Genomic DNA, 18,973 nt, shown 5'->3' on the forward strand with positions numbered 1-18,973 from the left:
TACCTGCCAGGCTTCCCACCTATTGCCAATCTGCTGTCTGAAAAACTGTGGCTGGGTGGAAAGTGATTGGCCACTAATGGGCTTCACTTGGCACAAGAGCAGACAAGCCATCCAGGGCCTCACCCATCATCTGCTATGTTATCTCTAAGTCAGGGGCATACAGCAGAAAAGGGATCCACTGGCAGAAACTAGAATTTATTCAGAGAGAAGGCACGGTAAGTTTAACACATGTCCAGGCAGCATGAACTATTGTAAGAATCCAGATCTTCAAATAATGACATATGTAAGTACATTTTATCTTTTAATTTGGGCTTCAACCAAATGAAGATTACTCGACATATTTGCCATGGAACTCTTTATTTTTTGGGAACTAAATTAATTTGCTGAATTTATTCATTTTGGCACCACTGCTGCCCCTTGAGTCAGCAAGGGATAACAGGTCAGATTTCAGTTTCCTTTGCCATCTGTAAACTAGCATGTTTATAGATAGCAAAGGACTTTGTCAAGTCCCTTACTGGCCAGTTTGTGCTGATGCTCTGAACCCTTGGGTAGGCTGCTGAAATAGAAAGCCAGAATGGGTCATATAGAATATATAAATAGAGTACTATGACCATAATGGCCTGTTAATGAAGCTGGGCATCATGCAATATTGGCCTTATGACAGCAGGATATGGTGGACTATAGGCCTATACTGTCCATTGCTCACTTCATCTCAGCCTGCAGTCAAAATCTGCCCGGCTGCTTTCATCAGCTTCTAATTTCAGGATATTTGAAGAATACTTTGTTATAATTTAATTTTCAGCATAATCTTGATATCAGGAGGTAGAATTTGCAATTTTTGGGAAATTGTTCATTATTAAACGATTTATATTTTTAGTTACCATTAGTAGAAATAGCTTACCCCTTGAACCTGTGATGCATCTGTTGCAAGCCTTGTTGTTAATGTCCCAGGGCTGTTCTTGTGATCATCGAACCAACCAATTTCTTGTCCTAACATTGCTTGAAAACCTAATTTCCGCAGTCTTCGTGTCAACAATTCACCAGATTTGGCAAAAAAGTAGCCCTAGTAAGAAAAAAAAGCACCTCTGTCTGACAGCAAGATACAGAATAAAATGGCAGTGTAAAATAGAATTTTTTAAAAAATAGAAGGTTGGAATACACAATGGAAGGCTATTTCTTCATATCATGGGTCTTGATTTGAATAAGTTGCAATTTACCTGTCCAAAATTTTCCAAAAAGTATGATGACAAGAATACCAGGGCAAGGTGCTTCCAATTGGCGATTCTCCAAAGCTTCCACCGGTGTGTTTGATGGCAGACATGGAGCGAGAATACGGTGGGAGGCTTAGAAATTGGTTTCATGCTAGCGTGAATTTACAGCAGGATTTTCCGCTGGTGACTACCATGGCGGATGGGAAAACCTGCAAAAGGCTGGCGTGATCCTCATTTGCACCCTAGTAATGGGATGCAGATGAAGGCCAGACTGCCCCTCCCCCCTACTAGATTCTCTACAATGCTGGTGGGAAAAATGTTCAGAACAAAGTGGCGTGCAGATGTTGGGACTCATCTCAACAATCTGAAACGTGAGATGCCTCCAGAGTTCAGGATGGAGGCTGTCTGCAACCCTGAAATATCACAGCACTGTGTCATAGAATCCCATTGAATTTCTATAGTACAAAAGGAGGCCATTTGGCCCATTAATTCTGTACTGAACACAATCCCACCCAGGCCCTATTCCCATAACCCCACACATTTGTCCTGTTAATCTGCACTGACACTAAGGGGCAATTTATCATGGCCAACCAACTTAATCCACATACCTTTGGACTGTGGGAGGAAACCAGAGCACCTGGAGAAAACCCACGCAGACATGGGGTGAAAGTGCAAACTCCATACAGACAGTGACCTGAGGCTGGAATTGAACCCGGGACTCTGGCGCTGTGAGGCAGCAGTGCTAACCACTGTGCCGCTTAGGGGGAAGTTTGAATGTTAGATGGATCTGCCAGATTAGGTGTCCTGGAGGGGCTCCATCTTCTAGCCTCAAAGTGCTCCAAGAGATCGATCTTCATTCTCAGGAGGTTCGTCTTCTTTCTTCAATAATGGGTCAGTGATGCTGGACACCTTTTCAATATAGTACCCAGACAAAATGGCACACAACACACCATCCAGGTCTGCCCCACCACTGGACACGGCATAAAACAATTGGGGCTGTATAATAATGAATCAAGCTGTCCCTGCCAGAGCATTTAATCACAACATGGGAGAACTCCACCAATATTGTTGGGGTGCATGAAATAGAACCTGTCCTTGCACCTAGCCTGTACTAGGATGTTAATTAAATAGTGAGGTCACAAGGCATAAAAGACGATTAAAAAAAACCACCAGGAAAAATTCTGGAACCAAATAACAATATCTTGTTGAAAGAAAAAAGTTTATACCTGTAAAAACTGTGTCAGAAATGATACAATTCCAAGAACAGCAAAAAATAAGCATGTTGAGTTGATCTGATTCCTTTTCTCTTCATCATTTTGCATAGAAAATGTCTGGGGAAAATGAAAGAAGCAATAATTATTTCTCGTCTGGGTTGTGTTTTCCAAATTTAATTAATAATAAAATGGGAAAAAGAAGTTTCCTACCCTAAGAATCTGACTGAACAACAGTGCATAGATTGGATTAACCGCACCATTAACAGCAGCACCAAGTGAGCCAAGCAACATATACGGCCATTCAGCAACATTGTATTTCAGAATTCGAGACACTGGTGCAGGCTCAATATTCTCTTCCTCCTCCTTCTCCTTCTTCTCCATTACCTTATTGTAAAATAAATCTCTTTTAGACTATAATTAAATTAGTCCTGATTAAATTTATAGTCCATTTACTAGATGGCAGCTATTACAAAAAAAAAATCAAATTTTATGATGTGATAGAATAAAGAGAGTACTGTACCGGCAATAAAAAATGTAAATTAGCTGAACAAGATGTGATTTCATGCAAAACTTATCTGAATGTTGAGATGTCATTGGTCTTTGCATGTCCTTTAATTTTGAGTGAAGAACAGTTGAAACCAATCAATAAAACTCAATGTATTTCCATTTTTTAAAGTAAGATTCACATAACTGTCAACTAATGTCTAGACATGGGAAACCAGGGCAACAAAGAAAAGATATTTACAAGATTTATGAAATTTTATGCAGAGGAACGTGTAGTAATTCATTTTTGGTCAGAAGAACAGGGAGAAGCAATAAAGAGTATTCTAAATAGGATGACGGACCAGAGAGGGTCCAATGTGTATATGTGCATAAATCATCAAAGGTGTCAGCATAGATTGGGAGAGTGGATCATAAAGCATGCTGTTTCCAGGGATTTATCAAGAGGGTCATAGAGTTCAAAAGCTAAGGAAGTTATGCAAAAAACACTGGTTTGTCCTCAACTGAGGTATTATGTCCAGTTCTACGTATCACACTTTACTAAGGATGTGAAAGCAAGAGGGTGCAGAAAAAGCATCATGAGAATTCCAGGAATGAGAAACTTCAGTTTCACTGAATTCTCCCACAATCAGTCTCCTGGGGTTTCCTTACGATAACCAATATCAATAATTAATATCGACCAGAAACTGAACTGGACCAGCCATCTAAATACTGTGACTATAAGAACAGGTCAGAGGCTGGGAATTCTGTAGTAGCTGACTCACGTCCTGACTCCCCAAAACCTGTCCACCATCTACAAGACACTAATCAAGATTGTGGTGGAATATTGCCCACTTGCTTGGATGAGTGCTGCTCCTGCAACACACAATAAGATCAACATCATCCAGACAAAACAGCCTGCTTATTGACACCCCATCCACCACAATAAACATTCACTCCATCCACCAGGACAGTAAGAGTTTTTACAAATATATAAAGAGGAGGAAGCCGGCTAAAGTGAATGTTGGACCCTTAGAGGATGAGAGGGGGGATTTAGTGGTGGGAGATGAGGAAATGGCTGAGGCCTTAAGTAAGTTTTTTGCCTCAGTCTTCACAGAGGAGGACGCGAATAGTTTGCCGGATATTAAAGATAGAAGGATGGTAGGAGTTGAGGGCCTGAATGCGATTACTGTCACTAGAGAGGTAGTGCTTGATCGACTAGCGGGACTGATGGTGGACAAGTCCCCAGGACTTGATGGAATGCATCCCAGGGTTCTGAAGGAAATGGCAGAGGTGATAGTGGATGCCTTAGTGATTATTTACCAAACTTTGCTGGATTCCGGGGAAGTGCCGGAAGATTGGGAAACGGCTAATGTTATGCCGTTGTTTAAAAAAGGTAGCAGGCAAAAGGCAGGGAATTATAGGCCGGTTAGTTTAACGTCTGTTGTTGGAAAAATGCTTGAATCCGTCATCAAAGAAGAAATAGCGAGGCACCTTGACAAGGATTGTTTGATGTAGCAGACGCAGCACGGATTCGTTAAGGGGAAGTCGTGTTTGACGAATTTATTGGAATTCTATGAGGACGTGACTAATGCGGTAGACAGAGGGGAACCGGTGGATGTAGTGTTTCTCGATTTTCAAAAGGCGCTTGACAAGGTCCCGCACAAAAGGTTGCTTCAGAAGATTAGGCGGCATGGAGTTGGGGGTAAGGTATTAGCGTGGATAGAGGATTGGTTGTCTAAAAGGAGGCAGAGAGTTGGTATCAATGGGTGCTATTCTGATTGGCGGTTGGTAACTAGCGGAGGACCGCAGGGATTGGTGCTGGGACCTCAGCTATTTACTATTTATATAGATGATCTGGAGGAGGGGGCGGAGTGTAGGGTGACGAAATTTGCTGATGACACAAAGATGAGTGGAAAAGCAAATTGTGCGGAGGGTGTGGAAAGTCTGCAGAGGGATCTAGTTAGGCTGAGTGAGTGGGCGAGGACCTGGCAGATGGAGTACAATGTTAGCAAGTGTGAGGTTATCCACTTTGGCGGGAATAATAGTAGGAGGGATCACTATTTAAAGGGCGAAAAGCTGCAGCATGCTACGGTGCAGAGGGACCTGGGGGTCCTTGTGCATGAGTCGCAAAAACCCAGTCTGCAGGTGCAGCAGGTGATCAAGAAGGCGAATGGGATGCTGGCCTTTATAGCGAGGGGGATAGAATATAAAAGCAGAGAGGTCTTGATGCAACTGTACAGGGCATTGGTGAGGCCGCAGCTGGAGTACTGTGTGAAGTTTTGGTCGCCGCACTTGCGCAAGGATATTTTGGCCTTGGGGGAGTGCAGAGAAGGTTCACTAGGCTGATACCAGAGATGAGGGGGTTAGCCTATGAAGAGAGACTAAATAGACTGGGTCTGTACTTGTTGGAGTTTAGAAGGATGAGGGGGGATCTTATAGAGACGTATAAGATAATGAAAGGGATGGATAGGGTAGAGGTAGAGAGATTCTTCCCGCTCCGAAAGGACAGCAGGACTAGAGGGCACAGCCTCAAGATAAGGGGGTGGTGGTGGGCGGGGGGGGAGGGCAGTTTAGAATGGAGTTGAGGAGGAACTTCTTCACTCAAAGGGTGTTGAGTCTCTGGAATTCTCTGCCCGTTGAAGTGGTGGAGGCTACCTCGCTAAATATATTTAAGACACAGGTAGATAGGTTTTTGACAGACAAGGGAATTAAGGGTTATGGGGAGAGGGCGGGAATGTGGAACTGAGCCACTTCAGATCAGCCATGATCTTATTGAATGGTGGGGCAGGCTCGAAGGGCTAGATGGCCTACTCCTGCTCCTATTTCTTATGTTCTTATGTTCACCACTGATGCACAGCATTGCAGCAAATCATGAAGCATCCTTTTGACTGCATCTTCTAAATACGCAACCTCCATCAACTAGAAGGAACAAGGGCACCAAATGCAATGGAACACCATGATCTACAAGTTCCCCTCCAAACCACACGCCATTCTGACTTGAAACTATATTGCCATTGCTTCCCTGTCACTGGGTCCAAGTCCTGGAACTCCCTTCCTGTAGCAGGGGTACAGAAACTCCTGCTTTTTGAAGACTATTAAAACAAAGTAGATTTATTTAAAACAGGGACCACACTGTGCCTTATATATAGCAAAGGTATCACAATGTCCCTCACTTACAGACGATACAAAGCTGTTCTCTGTATATATAATAATTTTTGAACAAGTATTATAGATTTGAACTGTATTTTGGGATTTTCTTGTGAGCTTTGGCCAACAAGCAATTTACCCATAGGCATAAAAGGAAATAAGCTAAGCTAGACAGGCAGCATTCTTTTGGAACAATAAAGCGTATAGCATGAATCGTATTATTAGGAACAGGCCAAACAGCTATGAGTTACCAAGAGTTTGAAATGAATTCAGCTTCTAGCTGCAATGAATAGACTTATTCAACCTCCACTGAGAAAGGAACAGAAAACAAAACAGGAGAGATGACTCCCTTCTCATCCTTTGAACCTACCAGATTTGCGTAAATAAGGGTACTAGGCAATGGGAAGGCAAGAACCTCTGGGTTCGGCTGACCAATTCCTAATTCTGTTGGAATGTAGAAAGCTATTGACCAACGTAAATAAGGTGCATTAATGCAATTGGACCATTCAGCTTGGATGACAGATTGAGCAGGAAGAACGAATATTCAGAAATATATATCTGTTGTATTCATGTGATGCAACGTCAGACAGAAGTTGGAGTCCTCCGGCTATCTCTCTCCCAATATGCATTAATCAAATAAAGAACTTTGATTGCATACTGTCTTTCGCAAGTCTTTGTGTTAGCTGAAATTGGCTGAATACAGGGCCCCTAGAGGGAAACCCCTGATGTCTATACCAACGTCCGTAGTTGATAAAATGCTAGAATCTGTCATCAAAGAAGAAATAGCGAGGCGCCTAGAAAAGAACGGTTTGATCAAGCAGACGCAGCACGGTTTCGTGAAGGGGAAGTCATGTTTAACTAATTTATTGGATTTCTATGAGGATGTGACTAGTGCGGTAGACAGAGGGGAACCGGTGGATGTGGTGTTTTTAGATTTCCAGAAGGCGTTTGATAAGGTGCCTCACAAAAGGTTGCTGCAAAAGGTTAGGGTGCACGGAGTTGGGGGTAAGGTGTTAGCGTGGATTGAGGATTGGTTGTTCAACATGAAGCAGAGAGTTGGAATCAATGGGTGCTACTCTGGTTGGCAGTTGGTGACTAGTGGGGTGCCGCAGAGATCGGTGCTGGGACCTCAACTGTTTACGTTTACATAGACAATCTGGAGGAAGGGGCTGAGTGTAGGGTAACGAAATTTGCTGATGACACGAAGATGAGTGGAAAAGCAAATTGCATGGAAGGTACAGAAAGTCAGCAGAGAAATCTGGATAGGCTCAGTGAGTGGGCGAGGACCTGGCGGATGGAATATAACGTGAGCAAATGTGAGGTTATCCACTTTAGTAGAAATAATAGTAGGAGAGATTATTATTTAAAGGGCGAAAAGCTGTAGCATGCTACGGTGCAGAGGGACCTGGGGGTCCTTGTGCACGAATCGCAAAGACCCAGTCTGCAGGTGCAGTGGGTGATCAAGAAGGCGAATGGAATGTTGGCCTTTATAGCGAGGGGGATAGAATATAAAAGCAAGGAGATCTTGATGCAACTGTACAAGGCACCGGTGAGGCCGCAACTGGAGTACTGTGTGCAGTTTTGGTTGCCGCATTTGCAAAATGATATATTGGCCTTGGAGGGAGTGCAGAGAAGGTTCACAAGGCTGCTACCAGAGATGAAGGGGTTAGTCTATGAGGAGAGATTGAATGGACTGGGCCTGTACTCGTTGGAGTTTAGAAGGCTGAGGGGGGATCTTATAGAGACTTACAAGATAATGAAGGGGTTAGATAGGGTGGAGGCAGAGAGATTCTTCCTGCTTAGAAAGGATAGCAGAACTAGAGAGCACAGCCTCAAAATAAGGTGGGGGGGCAGTTTAGAACAGAGTTGAGGAGGAATTTCTTCACTCAAAGGGTGGTGAGTCTCTGGAATTGTCTGCCCATTGAAGTGGTGGAGGCTACCTCGCCGAATATATTTAAGTCACGGGTAGATAGATTTCTGATAGACAAGGGAATTAAGGGTTATGGGGAGAAAGTGGGAAAGTGGAACTGATCCACTTCAGATCAGCCAAGACCTTATTAAATGGCGGAGCAGGTTCGAAGGGCTAGATGGCCTACTCCTGCTCCTATTTCTTATGTTCTTATGTGAAAAAAGTGGTCACTGAAGGCCAGAAGATAATGAGAGCAGAAAAAGGGCTGCCAAAGTGAGCCAAAAGCTAACAAGAATGTGTGTTGAGGAAAGATGGGCAACAGCAAAATAAGAGCCAAAGACACTACATGGCCACGGGCAGTGGGAAGATCCCAGACAAACATTTCATTCTCAGACCAATCCTACCTATGCTTAGAAATAGTGCTTAGCTGAACCATTTAGCATTGTGGTCCATGTTCATGTCTTTTGCTGTCCCACTTCCCAGTGTTACTAACCCAAGTTATTAACGCTTTTAGAGCTTCAAAAATTGGATTTTACCCACATAAATTCACATTTGAAATATAGATAAAATTCCCACCTCTGATTCAGGGAGCTCCTGAAAATTTAATTAGATCTTTCGTTATGTTTTTAAATTTTTCTTTGAGGATGTAGAATGCATCCTATTTAGTTCAGTAGCATCATAATATCTTATTGTTTCTTTCATTTTTTATTGATTCCCAACTTTTGCTAGAGCTGAAAGCTTGCAGAGACATTCATATGACGTGAAGAATTAATTTACCTCTCATTGCTTGATTCCCATGGCATCTTTACTAAAAATGACTTACCAGTCAAATACCCAACTCTAGTGAGATAGCAGACCTTCTAGACAAAACACTTTAGAGTTAAATGTCATTGCTACAGTGGGACTGGTGAGTTTATTGTGCCATAAGATTCTGCTTTGCATGATTTATTGATGGGTTATAGAGTTCCTGATATACTCAATCTATTATAAAATCCAATATACCAGAATTGAAAGCATTCCATGCTTGTTTTTTCAAAAATGCATTTCAGTTTTGCAAGTTTGAAGATAAAAATAATGGAAAATACCTTTCCTTGAAATATAATACTGGACAATAAAGAATATAATTTTGCCTCACAAATGAGATCTAACAGAAATGAATGGATCACCTTGCTGGATTCTAAGGAATTCACTCTGAACTCTGTTCATTGCCAGCACAATTCTACTCTAGGATACTCTTGATAATTAATTTTCTGTTCTGGTCAAAATGACTTTTGTTTTGCTCACAATAATAAATCTAAAGTCAGGTAATTGACAATGGATTTTGGATTAAGTCAATGGAATTTCCAACCTTGTCATCATCATTAAGAAAGCCAGAGGAATGATGGACATTTGAAGGAATGTCTCCAGGCATAGACAGATCGGTAAGTAGGTTTGACACCTGAGACCTAGAACGCTGGCGAATTGAGGATCTGCAGATATATAACAATTTCTTATACAACTACATTTTCCAACATACATTCCAAAACAACAAAAGGTTCAATTTTTTCAACTGGAAAGTATTCAGGAAGGAAATGGTTTCTTTACTTGAGATTATTATTGCTCTTTTGCATGATTACATTATGAAGCATTTAATCAAATTGCTTAATCTAAACCAAGTGAAAGACCAATTAGATACAACTGTGTGCCTCACAACACCAGGGACCCGGGTTCAATTCTGGCCTTGGCTGACTGTCTTGGAGGAGTTTGCATGTTCTCCCCATGTCCGCGTGGGTTTCCTTCAGCTGCTCTGGTTTCCTTCCACAGTCCAAAGATGAGCAGGTCAGGTTGATTGACCATGCTAAATTTCCCCAGGATGTGAGGTAAATATGTTGGGTTATGGGGATAGGGACTGGTTGGGGTGCTCTGTCAAATAATTGGTGCAGACTTGCTGGGCTGAATGGCTTCATTCCTTACTGTAGGGATTCTATGATTCTATGAAATCCAATCATGCATCTATCTGGGTGAAATTATTCTCGATGCATAGGCAGTTTACAAATGGGGGGTTATAGGAATGTACTTGTCTTGTGAAGCTTGAATGCACTTTAGTGCTAAATGTAATGCACAATTGAGGCGTCATCCCCTAGAATGCTGCCTTACTCACCAAATTGTTACTTAATTTAAAGTAAGCAATAGCCCAGAAAAAGGCACTCTAGAAGGGCGGCATGGTAGCACAGTGGTTAGCACTGCTGCTTCACAGCTCCAGGGTCCTGGGTTCGATTCTCAGCTTGGGCCACTGTCTGTGTGGAGTTTGCACACTCTCCTCGTGTCTGTGCGGGTTTCCTCTGGGTACTCCGGTTTCCTCCCATAGTCCAAAGATGTGCGGGTTAGGTTGATTGGCTATGCTAAGAAATTGCCCCTTAGTGTCCAGGGATGTGTAGGTTAAAGGGATTAGTGGGTATAATATGTAGAGATATGGGGGTAGGGCCTAGGTGGGATTGTGTTTGGTGCAGACTCGATGGGCCGAAGGGCCTCTTTCTGCACTGTAGGGTTCTATGATTCTAAGGCTACATATATTGAAGAATTGCAGTATATGCAAGATCTTTCCTGCATGTGAAAGGGCAGAAGTGAAAACTGGAATGGATCCTCAAAGGAGTAGAAATATCACAAAGCTTGGAAACCACTGATGGGTCTCAGCTTTGAGATCTTTAATGGACAAATCACTAGGGGTGGAATGGACACTGCACTTGCGAGCAATATGCTATTAACCCCATGGCCAACTGCCACCTTTCCCAAGTAACTTAAGGTAGAAAGTAGGAAAATTCTCTGGGAGCTTGGCCCTGTTCCCGTTCTAATATTTGCATGCAATGGGTGTGAAAGGAACAGGCAGTTGTAGACCTGGTGGGGATGGGAGAGGGAAAGCTTCAAATCAATGCTGGAAGTATTCAGCAAGTCAGGCTGAGGGAATCAGAGTTAACGTTCCATCAAGCTGAAACACTGGGCTGGATTATCACCCAGTGGGAACTGGGAAGTTTCCTGGCTCAGCATACATGTCACGGAACAAAGTGCCAGCAAAGATGGGATTTTCATGTTTGGGCTGCAGCTGGGGCCACCAACTTTAGAAAGAGTTCAGAGACATCCACAGGAGCTGCCAACATGGGCTGTGGGAAAGACCCATCTTGATACTGAAGATCTTTGTTCCAATTATACTAAAAATTTCAGCCCACACATCTCATACCCTCTAAACCCTCCCCACACTCTCCCCATGCTCATCCATGCCATCTCATGCTCCTCCACTCAGTCCCCATAGCCCTTCCCATCTCCTTGCCAAACACTGCTTTAACACTTTCCCATGGCCCCACATCTGTTTCATGTCAAGCTACATCTCCTCCCTCACCCACCCCTATGGCTCACTCATGCAAAGTGATGACATTTCATGTTTAGAAAAAGACTGCAGTGAGAGTTCTTTTATGAAAGTGAAAAGTTATGAATGAATGACTTATTTTTTAAAAAAATGTTTTTAACACATGTTATTGTCACTATAAGGCTGATTGGTTCCATAAAAGTGGTGAGTGGACATGGAGGTTCTATAGCGTGGTATGGGGATATGAAGGGCCACATGAATGGATGTGGAACATAGTTGGCATGGGGATACGATAGGCCGTGGAAGTGGGACACATCTTGAAATTTGGGTGTGAAGGGAGTCAGTGAGGGACGCAACTTGGTATGGGATATGAGGGGACATGTGGGGTGGGTGGGGGCATAACTTGATATGGGGATTATAAGACATGTGGGTGGATGGGGGCATACATACAGTTGGGCACTTAGGTAAGAGCTTTTGAAGTTTCCCTCATCCATTCTATGGTTCACATCTCCTTCGAAGTTCCATGAATCAGGAGTCCTTTAAAAGCGAACTTAACCCCACCAAAATTGCAAAGTAGTAGGCCATGCCGGGTCCTACAATGTAGGTGGCCAGGCCAAGAATGCAGGATGCAGCTGCATGACCAGAATCACCTCACACGCTTAAACATCAGTGTTAAAAATCAGAAACCCTGGGAATGGAGTTGGAGGTCTCAGAATTGGAATCCAGCCGCCATTTTCATCCCTCCACAGAGTCTCCCCAACTCATGAAAATCCAGCCCATAAGATCTGTTTCTCTAAAGATGTTGCATCATCTGCTGAGTATTTCCTGCTTTGTTTTTGCTTCTATTTCAGATTTCTTGAACCTTCAGTGTTTTGTTTTGTATTAGAAGAAAATCATTGTTGGGACAGTAAAATGGCAATAGGCCTTACCGACTCATTGGCTTGACATGAGGAATTGTATTGCAATGTATTTTTCCTCAATAGTTGGTATTCAAGGTTTCAATAGACATCCAAAATATCTGATAGCATGGTTTACCCATTCACCTCAGTGGGTTGTTAAATCTTGGATTGCTAAGCAAGGATGTGGATAACTGGCACTCAAGAAAGTGAGGTGCAACATGAGAGTTGAAATAGAGTAGGAAGTTTAGCAAGAATCAATGAAACTTAATAAACCCTGAAATGGCAATGAGACGTCTTTTAAATTATGTTTGTGGATACTAGAAATAGCCTTCCCCCAGTATGGACTTATTTAATAGCAAGAACAGATACTCTTTTCCACCTTCTTCGGTTGGGACAAGGATACAAAAATCTGAGATCACGTACCAATTGACTCAAGAACAGCTTCTTCCTTGCTGCCTTTTGAATGGACCTACAACATATTAAGCTGATCTTCTTCCACACTGTAACACTACATTATGCACTGTCTCCTTCCTTTATAGAATCCATACAGCAGAGAAAGAGGCCATTTGGTCCATCAAGTCTGTGCTGGCCACAATCCTACCCAGGCCCTATTCCCGTAACTCCACACATTTACCCTACTAATCCCCCCTGACACTAGGGTCAATTCAGCATGGACAATTCACCTAACCTGCACATCTTTGGACCGTGGGAGAAAACTGGAGTACCAGAGGAAACCTAAGCAAACAGAGGGAGAACGTGCAAATTCCACATAGACAGTGACCCAAGGCCAGAACTGAACTTGGGTCCTTGGCGCTGTGCCACCATGCTGCCCTTCTCCCCTATTAAAGATCTATGAATGGTATATTTTGTCTTCATAGTATGCAAGAGACAATACTTTTCACATGTGACAATAGTAAATCAAATCAAATTAGATCTTGATCCAAGGTCACCATTGTGCAATATTTGCTCCTTACCGTAAACTTGCTTGATAGCTACCTCTTCTGAAAGTCTGTTGCTTTTCAATTCCTGGTTCTTCAACCGGGCAGTTTCCTGCCACTAATAAAATGAGTAATCATGGAAAGTAATCAAAAATGTTTCTGGGATTCAGTATAAAATTAATCAATGAACATTTTGTTTTAAACAGGAAGAGAAGTTAAAGTTTCTCACTTTGCCTTGCTTTTTCATTCAGAGCTTTATCTCCCTGGCTTTGTAGAGTTACCAAAGTGAAATAAACCCCTTTTCTTTCAAGAAGTTCTGCATGTTTTCCCTGTTCTACGGCTCTTCCATGCTCAAAACCAATGATCACGTCAGCATTTTTCACTGTGGATAAACGATGAGCAATGGAGATTGTTGTTCGACCCAATCGAACCTTTGCACAAAAATAATTCCAACATGCTTTCAGAAATGTTGAATTTAGTCTCTTTAAAAATGAAAATTAAACATAATTATTTGCTTCATTAACTAAATTATATAAGGCAATAGATTGCTAGTAAAACAACAATTCAAAGCAATGATAAGAATAACAGCAACAAAATTTAAAAACTTGATAGTTGCAAAATATCTAAAAGGTGTAAAGATAAGAAAAATCAAAAAAAGGAATGAATAATGAAGAATGGTCACCAAAAACTTGGTTAAAAAGATAGATTTACAGGGAAAGCAGGTATAGAGAGCCAGGCAGGTTTAGGGATAAAAGTCATGGAAATAGAGCCTGGGCAGATGAAAGCCACTGAAAATTGGATGCAGACAGGGGTGTGTGCTGAGGAGGAATAAAGGCCAGTATCACAGGAATAGAGAACCTGGGGAGGTTTCAGGGGAGATATCTTCGAACAGTTTTCTACATCTTTGTAATGAAAGCATACCTTGTCCAATGCATTTTGAACCACTGCCTCACTCTCGTTGTCTAGTGCTGAAGTTGCCATGTCCAATAACAGAATTTTGGGGTTTCTCACAAGAGCTCGAGCAATGGCAATACGTTGCTTTTGTCCTCCACTCATTTGACCTCCACCTTCACCTACAAGGGTGTTAAATTTCTGAAAAAGAAACTAATATGTATGAGCACATCGTGAGAGAAAAGATTTAAGCAGGATGTTAATGGGAATGCCAAGTGAGTTAATACACTATCAGTTCTATTTCTGTGGCCTAGACTCCAATTCTGCATGGACTGATGAAAATCTCCCTTGTCGGATTCTGTAAGAATCCAATGTGAAGTGATTTAGAATGAACTCAACTCTGTTCTATTTAAGTGCGGCAAAACTGTCAGGGGAAAGAGGTAAAATGGCACAACATTGCAGCAAGTTTGCTCTTTGGGAGTTGTCACTCAGTTTCTTTGCTAGGGCAAAGCAGAAGGAATGTTACCTTATTTCTAGGTTATTTTTCTGAAGTTGAGAATACTAAGACCATGAATCAAAAATTAGAAATTTGTCTCCCCACTCTTCATACCCTACATTTGGAAGAATACAAAATATTTAACAAAAATTACAATTAACTAAAGTAGGCACTAGTTTTCAGAGCATGGCACACCATTCAAATATCCTGTGAATGCAAAGATATCTCGGTTATTACCAAAAATATATAAGAGATCCAACACAAGGAATAATATATTATTCTTAATAAAGTATTTTGTGGCATTTATAAAAAGAGTCATTCGCATAGTTTTAAATGATTGTCAGTATATTTTTCATTCTCTTTCCATATTACAAAATAAATGCTACAGTATAATAACAACCCTGTTTTCAGGATATTTGCAAAAATAATCTAATGTGTCCCTCTTGTGGAAAAGATTAGCATATCATCATGTTGCTTCAGTGATAATATCCTGCATATCTAATTTATGAAAGAGTAACACTGAAATAGTCTTTCAATGCAAGGAGGAAATTGATTGATGAACATATTAAGTAAAGATTTTATTTCAACGTGGCATTTTATTTTGGGTTATTATCTTCATTAGTGTATTTGATTGTTTTAAAAGTTTATTTATTAATCACAAGTAGACTTACATTAGCACTGCAATGACGTTACTGTGTAAATCTCCTAGACGCCACACTCCGGTGCCTGTTTGGGTACACCGAGGGAGAATTTAGCATTGCCAATATCCTGAACCAGCACATCTTTTGGACTTTGGAAGGAAACTGGAGCATCCGGAGAAAACCGACACAGACAAGGAGAACGTGCAGACTCCGCATAGACAGTGACCCAAACTGGGAATCAAACTTGATCCCTGGGTGCCTTGAGGCAGCGGTGCTAACCACTGTGCCACTATGCCACCCATAAATTTCTATTTATACCTGTTCTTTATAATTCTGAATTACAGAGTTAAAGTAACATTAATTATATCACCCTGGAGGCAATTCCGTTGAGTCACTATACTATTTGGATACCTATACTTGCCACGTGCGAATAGTGATTTTTAGATGATACCTCTGGCAGATCCATAATGAAGTTATATGCATTGGCCTCCTTGGCTGCTCTAATAATTTGATCCTTTGTCAAACTGTCACTACCATAGCGAATATTCTCTTCGATGGTGGTAGCAAACAAGACAGGCTCCTGTTCAACAATTCCAATCAAAGAACGCAGCCACTGAATATTCAGAGAGCGAATATCATGACCATCCAATGTGACCTGCAAGAACAAGTCAGATTTATAACAACACCATGCTTATGAAACACTTTTTTTTATTTGTTTATGGGATGTTGACATCACTGATTAAATCAGCATTTACTGCCCATCCTGAATTACCCTTGAGCTAAGTGGCTGGCTAGGCCATTTCAGAAGGCATGTTTTGAGTCAATCATATTGCCGTGGATCTGGAGTCATATGTAGGCCATATAAGTTAAGGGTGGCAGATTTCCTTCCCTGCAGGACATCAATGAACCAGATGGACTTTTACAACAATTGGCAATGGATTTGTGATCATCATTAGATTTTTAATTCTAAACATTTATTGAATTCAAATTTCACTATCTGCCATGGTGAGTTTCGAACTGGGGCCCCCAGGGCATCACCCTGGATCTCTGGATTACGAGTCCAGTGACAATACCACTATACCATCATCTCCCCAAGTTAATTGAATGTAGTCTATATATTATTTCAATTGTGATCTATACTGATATTGTGAGTGGAATTCTCTCATTTTGAGCCTTAAGTACTTTAGTACAAGGGTGGGAATATGGAAGCTGGCAGGAAAACGTCATATCTTTCAGCTTTGACCTTATTAATTGCGCCATTATCAGTGGCGGGTAGACGTGCATGTTGTATAGCTCACTGTCGCGTCCAGGTGCCATATTCAAAAGATTCCCAACATCACCAACCCACTATTGAAGAAAGAAGGTGGACCACCTGAAAATGAAAATAGATCTCTGGGAGCAGTCTGAGGCCAGAAGGTGAACCTCCTAAGAATGAAGATGGATCTCCAGGAATATTCTGAGGCTGGAAGGTATCCTGGACCCCCTCTGAACCTGGAAGATCTCACCTGCAGAACAACCCAGACCTACTGCTGTGGTGTTCAGGATCTAGGGTTGCAGGTGTCCCCCACCCTAAACTCCCGAGGCAGCCCCAGGTATTGTTCAGGTGAGTCCCCAAGTTATTCCAAAAGTGTTTCACACTGGCATATTTTCCTGCCGGCATTGCGGAGAATCTGGCGCAGAGGGTCGGGTGTTCATCTGCACCCCATTAATGAGATGCAAATGAGGTTCATGCCAGCCTCTGGCAGGCTTTCTGACCTGCCATGGTGGGTACCATTGGAAGATCCCTCTGTAAATGCACACTGAAATGAAACCGATTTCTGGGCTTGCCACCATATTCTCCACCTATAGCCACCCAGCGGGGACTTGGGAGAATTCTATCCTGTTTTTAGAAATAAAAAATAATGATGAAATATGAGATGATCTAATTTGAATCCTAAACATACATGATGTTTTATGTATTCATTTTGTCTAATAGGTGCACAATATACTTTGGCAAGAACAAATCCCAACAAATTAAAGATCCCCTTTCCTTCCCCTCATTTTGTAATTAATTAACTATCTATTGTTTTGTCCAAAGAAATAATTTGCATTTACTGCAGCATGATTTCCATCTCCAGGATATTACATAAGAACATATGAACATAAGAAATAGGAGCAGGAGTAGGCCATCTAGCCCTTCAAGCCTGCCCCACCATTCAATAAGATCATGGCTGATCTGAAGTGGCTCAGTTCCACATTCCCGCTTTCTCCCCATAACCCTTAATTCCCTTGTCTGTCAAAAACCTATCTACCTGTGTCTTAAATATATTTAGCAAGGTAGCCTCCACCACTTCAACGGGCAGAGAATTCCAGAGATTCACCACCCTTTGAGTGAAGAAGTTCCTCCTCAACTCCATTCTAAACTGCGCCTCCCCCCCGCCTTATCTTGAGGCTGTGCCCTCTAGTCCTGCTGTCCTTTCTGAGCGGGAAGAATCTCTCTACCTCTACCCGATCCATCCCTTTCATTATCTTATATGTCTCTATAAGATCGCCCCTCATCCTTCTAAACTCCAATGAGTACAGACCCAGTCGATTTAGTCTGTCTTCACAGTCTAACCCCTTCATCTCTGGTATCAGCCTAGTGGACCTTCTCTGCACTCCCTCCAAGGCCAAAATATCCTTGCGCAAGTGCAGTGACCAAAACTGCACACAGTACTCCAGCTGCGGCCTCACCAGTGCCCTGTACAGTTGCAGCAAGACCTCCCTGCTTTTATATTCTATCCCCTCGCTATAAAGGCCAGCATCCCATTCGCCTTCTTGATCACCTGCTACACCTGCAGACTGGGTTTTTGCGACTCATGCACAAGGACCCCCAGGTCCCTCTGCACTGTAGCATGCTGCAGCTTCTCGCCCTTTAAATAGTAATCCCTCCTACTATTATTCCTGCCAAAGTGGATAATCTCACACTTGCTAACATTGTACTCCATCTGCCAGGTCCTCGCCCACTCGCTCAGCCTATCCAGATCCCTCTGCAGATTTTCCACACATAAGAACATAAGAACATAAGAAATAGGAGCAGGAGTAGGCCAACTAGCCCTTCGAGCCTGCCCCGCCATTCAATAAGATCATGGCTGATCTGTCGTGGCTCAGTTCCACATTCCCGCCCTCTCCCCATAACCCTTAATCCCCTCACTCATCAAAAACCCATCAACCCGCGTCTTAAAAATATTTAGCGAGGCAGCCTCCACCACTTCAACGGGCAGAGAATTCCAGAGATTCACCACCCTTTGAGTGAAGAAGTTCCTCCTCAACTCTGTTCTAAACCACCCCCCCTTTATCTTGAGGCTGTGCCCCCTAGTCCTACTATCCTTTCTGAGCGGGAAGAGTCTCTCCACCTCTTTCCTATCCATCCCATTCATCATCTTATACGTCTCAATGAGATCTCCCCTCATTCTTCTAAACTCTAACGAGTACAAGCCTAATTTATTCAGCCTCTCCTCATAGCTCAACCCCCTCAACTCCGGCATCAGCCTAGTAAACCTCCTCTGCACTCCCTCCAAGGCTAAAATATCCTTGTGTAAGTACGGCGCCCAAAACTGCACACAGTACATAAGAAATAGGACATAAGAACATAAGAAATAGGAGCAGGAGTAGGCCATCTAGCCCCTCGAGCCTGCCCCGCCATTCAATAAGATCATGGCTGATCTGTCGCTGCTCAGTTCCACTTTCCCGCCCTCTCCCCATAACCCTTAATCCCCTCTCTTGTCAAAAACCCATCAACCCGCGTCTTAAAAATATTTAGCGAGGCAGCCTCCACCACTTCAA

The 18,973-nt window shown here is 42.4% G+C and overlaps 1 protein-coding gene across 1 annotated transcript in view; it reads right to left on the reverse strand.

Moving 5' to 3' along the window:
- LOC145349723 (bile salt export pump-like) overlaps positions 1-18,973 on the reverse strand; it is an 81,983-nt gene that overhangs the window by 14,505 nt on the left and 48,505 nt on the right. Inside the window, exons 14-21 of the mRNA XM_080198261.1 lie at positions 15,621-15,824; positions 14,063-14,233; positions 13,371-13,572; positions 13,178-13,259; positions 9,313-9,433; positions 2,636-2,809; positions 2,438-2,542; positions 902-1,063 (exon numbers count right to left, since the gene is read on the reverse strand). Of these exons, the coding sequence (XP_080054387.1) occupies positions 902-1,063; positions 2,438-2,542; positions 2,636-2,809; positions 9,313-9,433; positions 13,178-13,259; positions 13,371-13,572; positions 14,063-14,233; positions 15,621-15,824 (1,221 nt within the window). The remainder of the gene's footprint in view (positions 1-901; positions 1,064-2,437; positions 2,543-2,635; positions 2,810-9,312; positions 9,434-13,177; positions 13,260-13,370; positions 13,573-14,062; positions 14,234-15,620; positions 15,825-18,973) is intronic.

This window comes from Carcharhinus amblyrhynchos, chromosome 11 (assembly GCF_965287045.1).
Source record: "Carcharhinus amblyrhynchos chromosome 11, sCarAmb.v2.hapA, whole genome shotgun sequence".
NCBI classification, from domain to species: domain Eukaryota; kingdom Metazoa; phylum Chordata; class Chondrichthyes; order Carcharhiniformes; family Carcharhinidae; genus Carcharhinus; species Carcharhinus amblyrhynchos.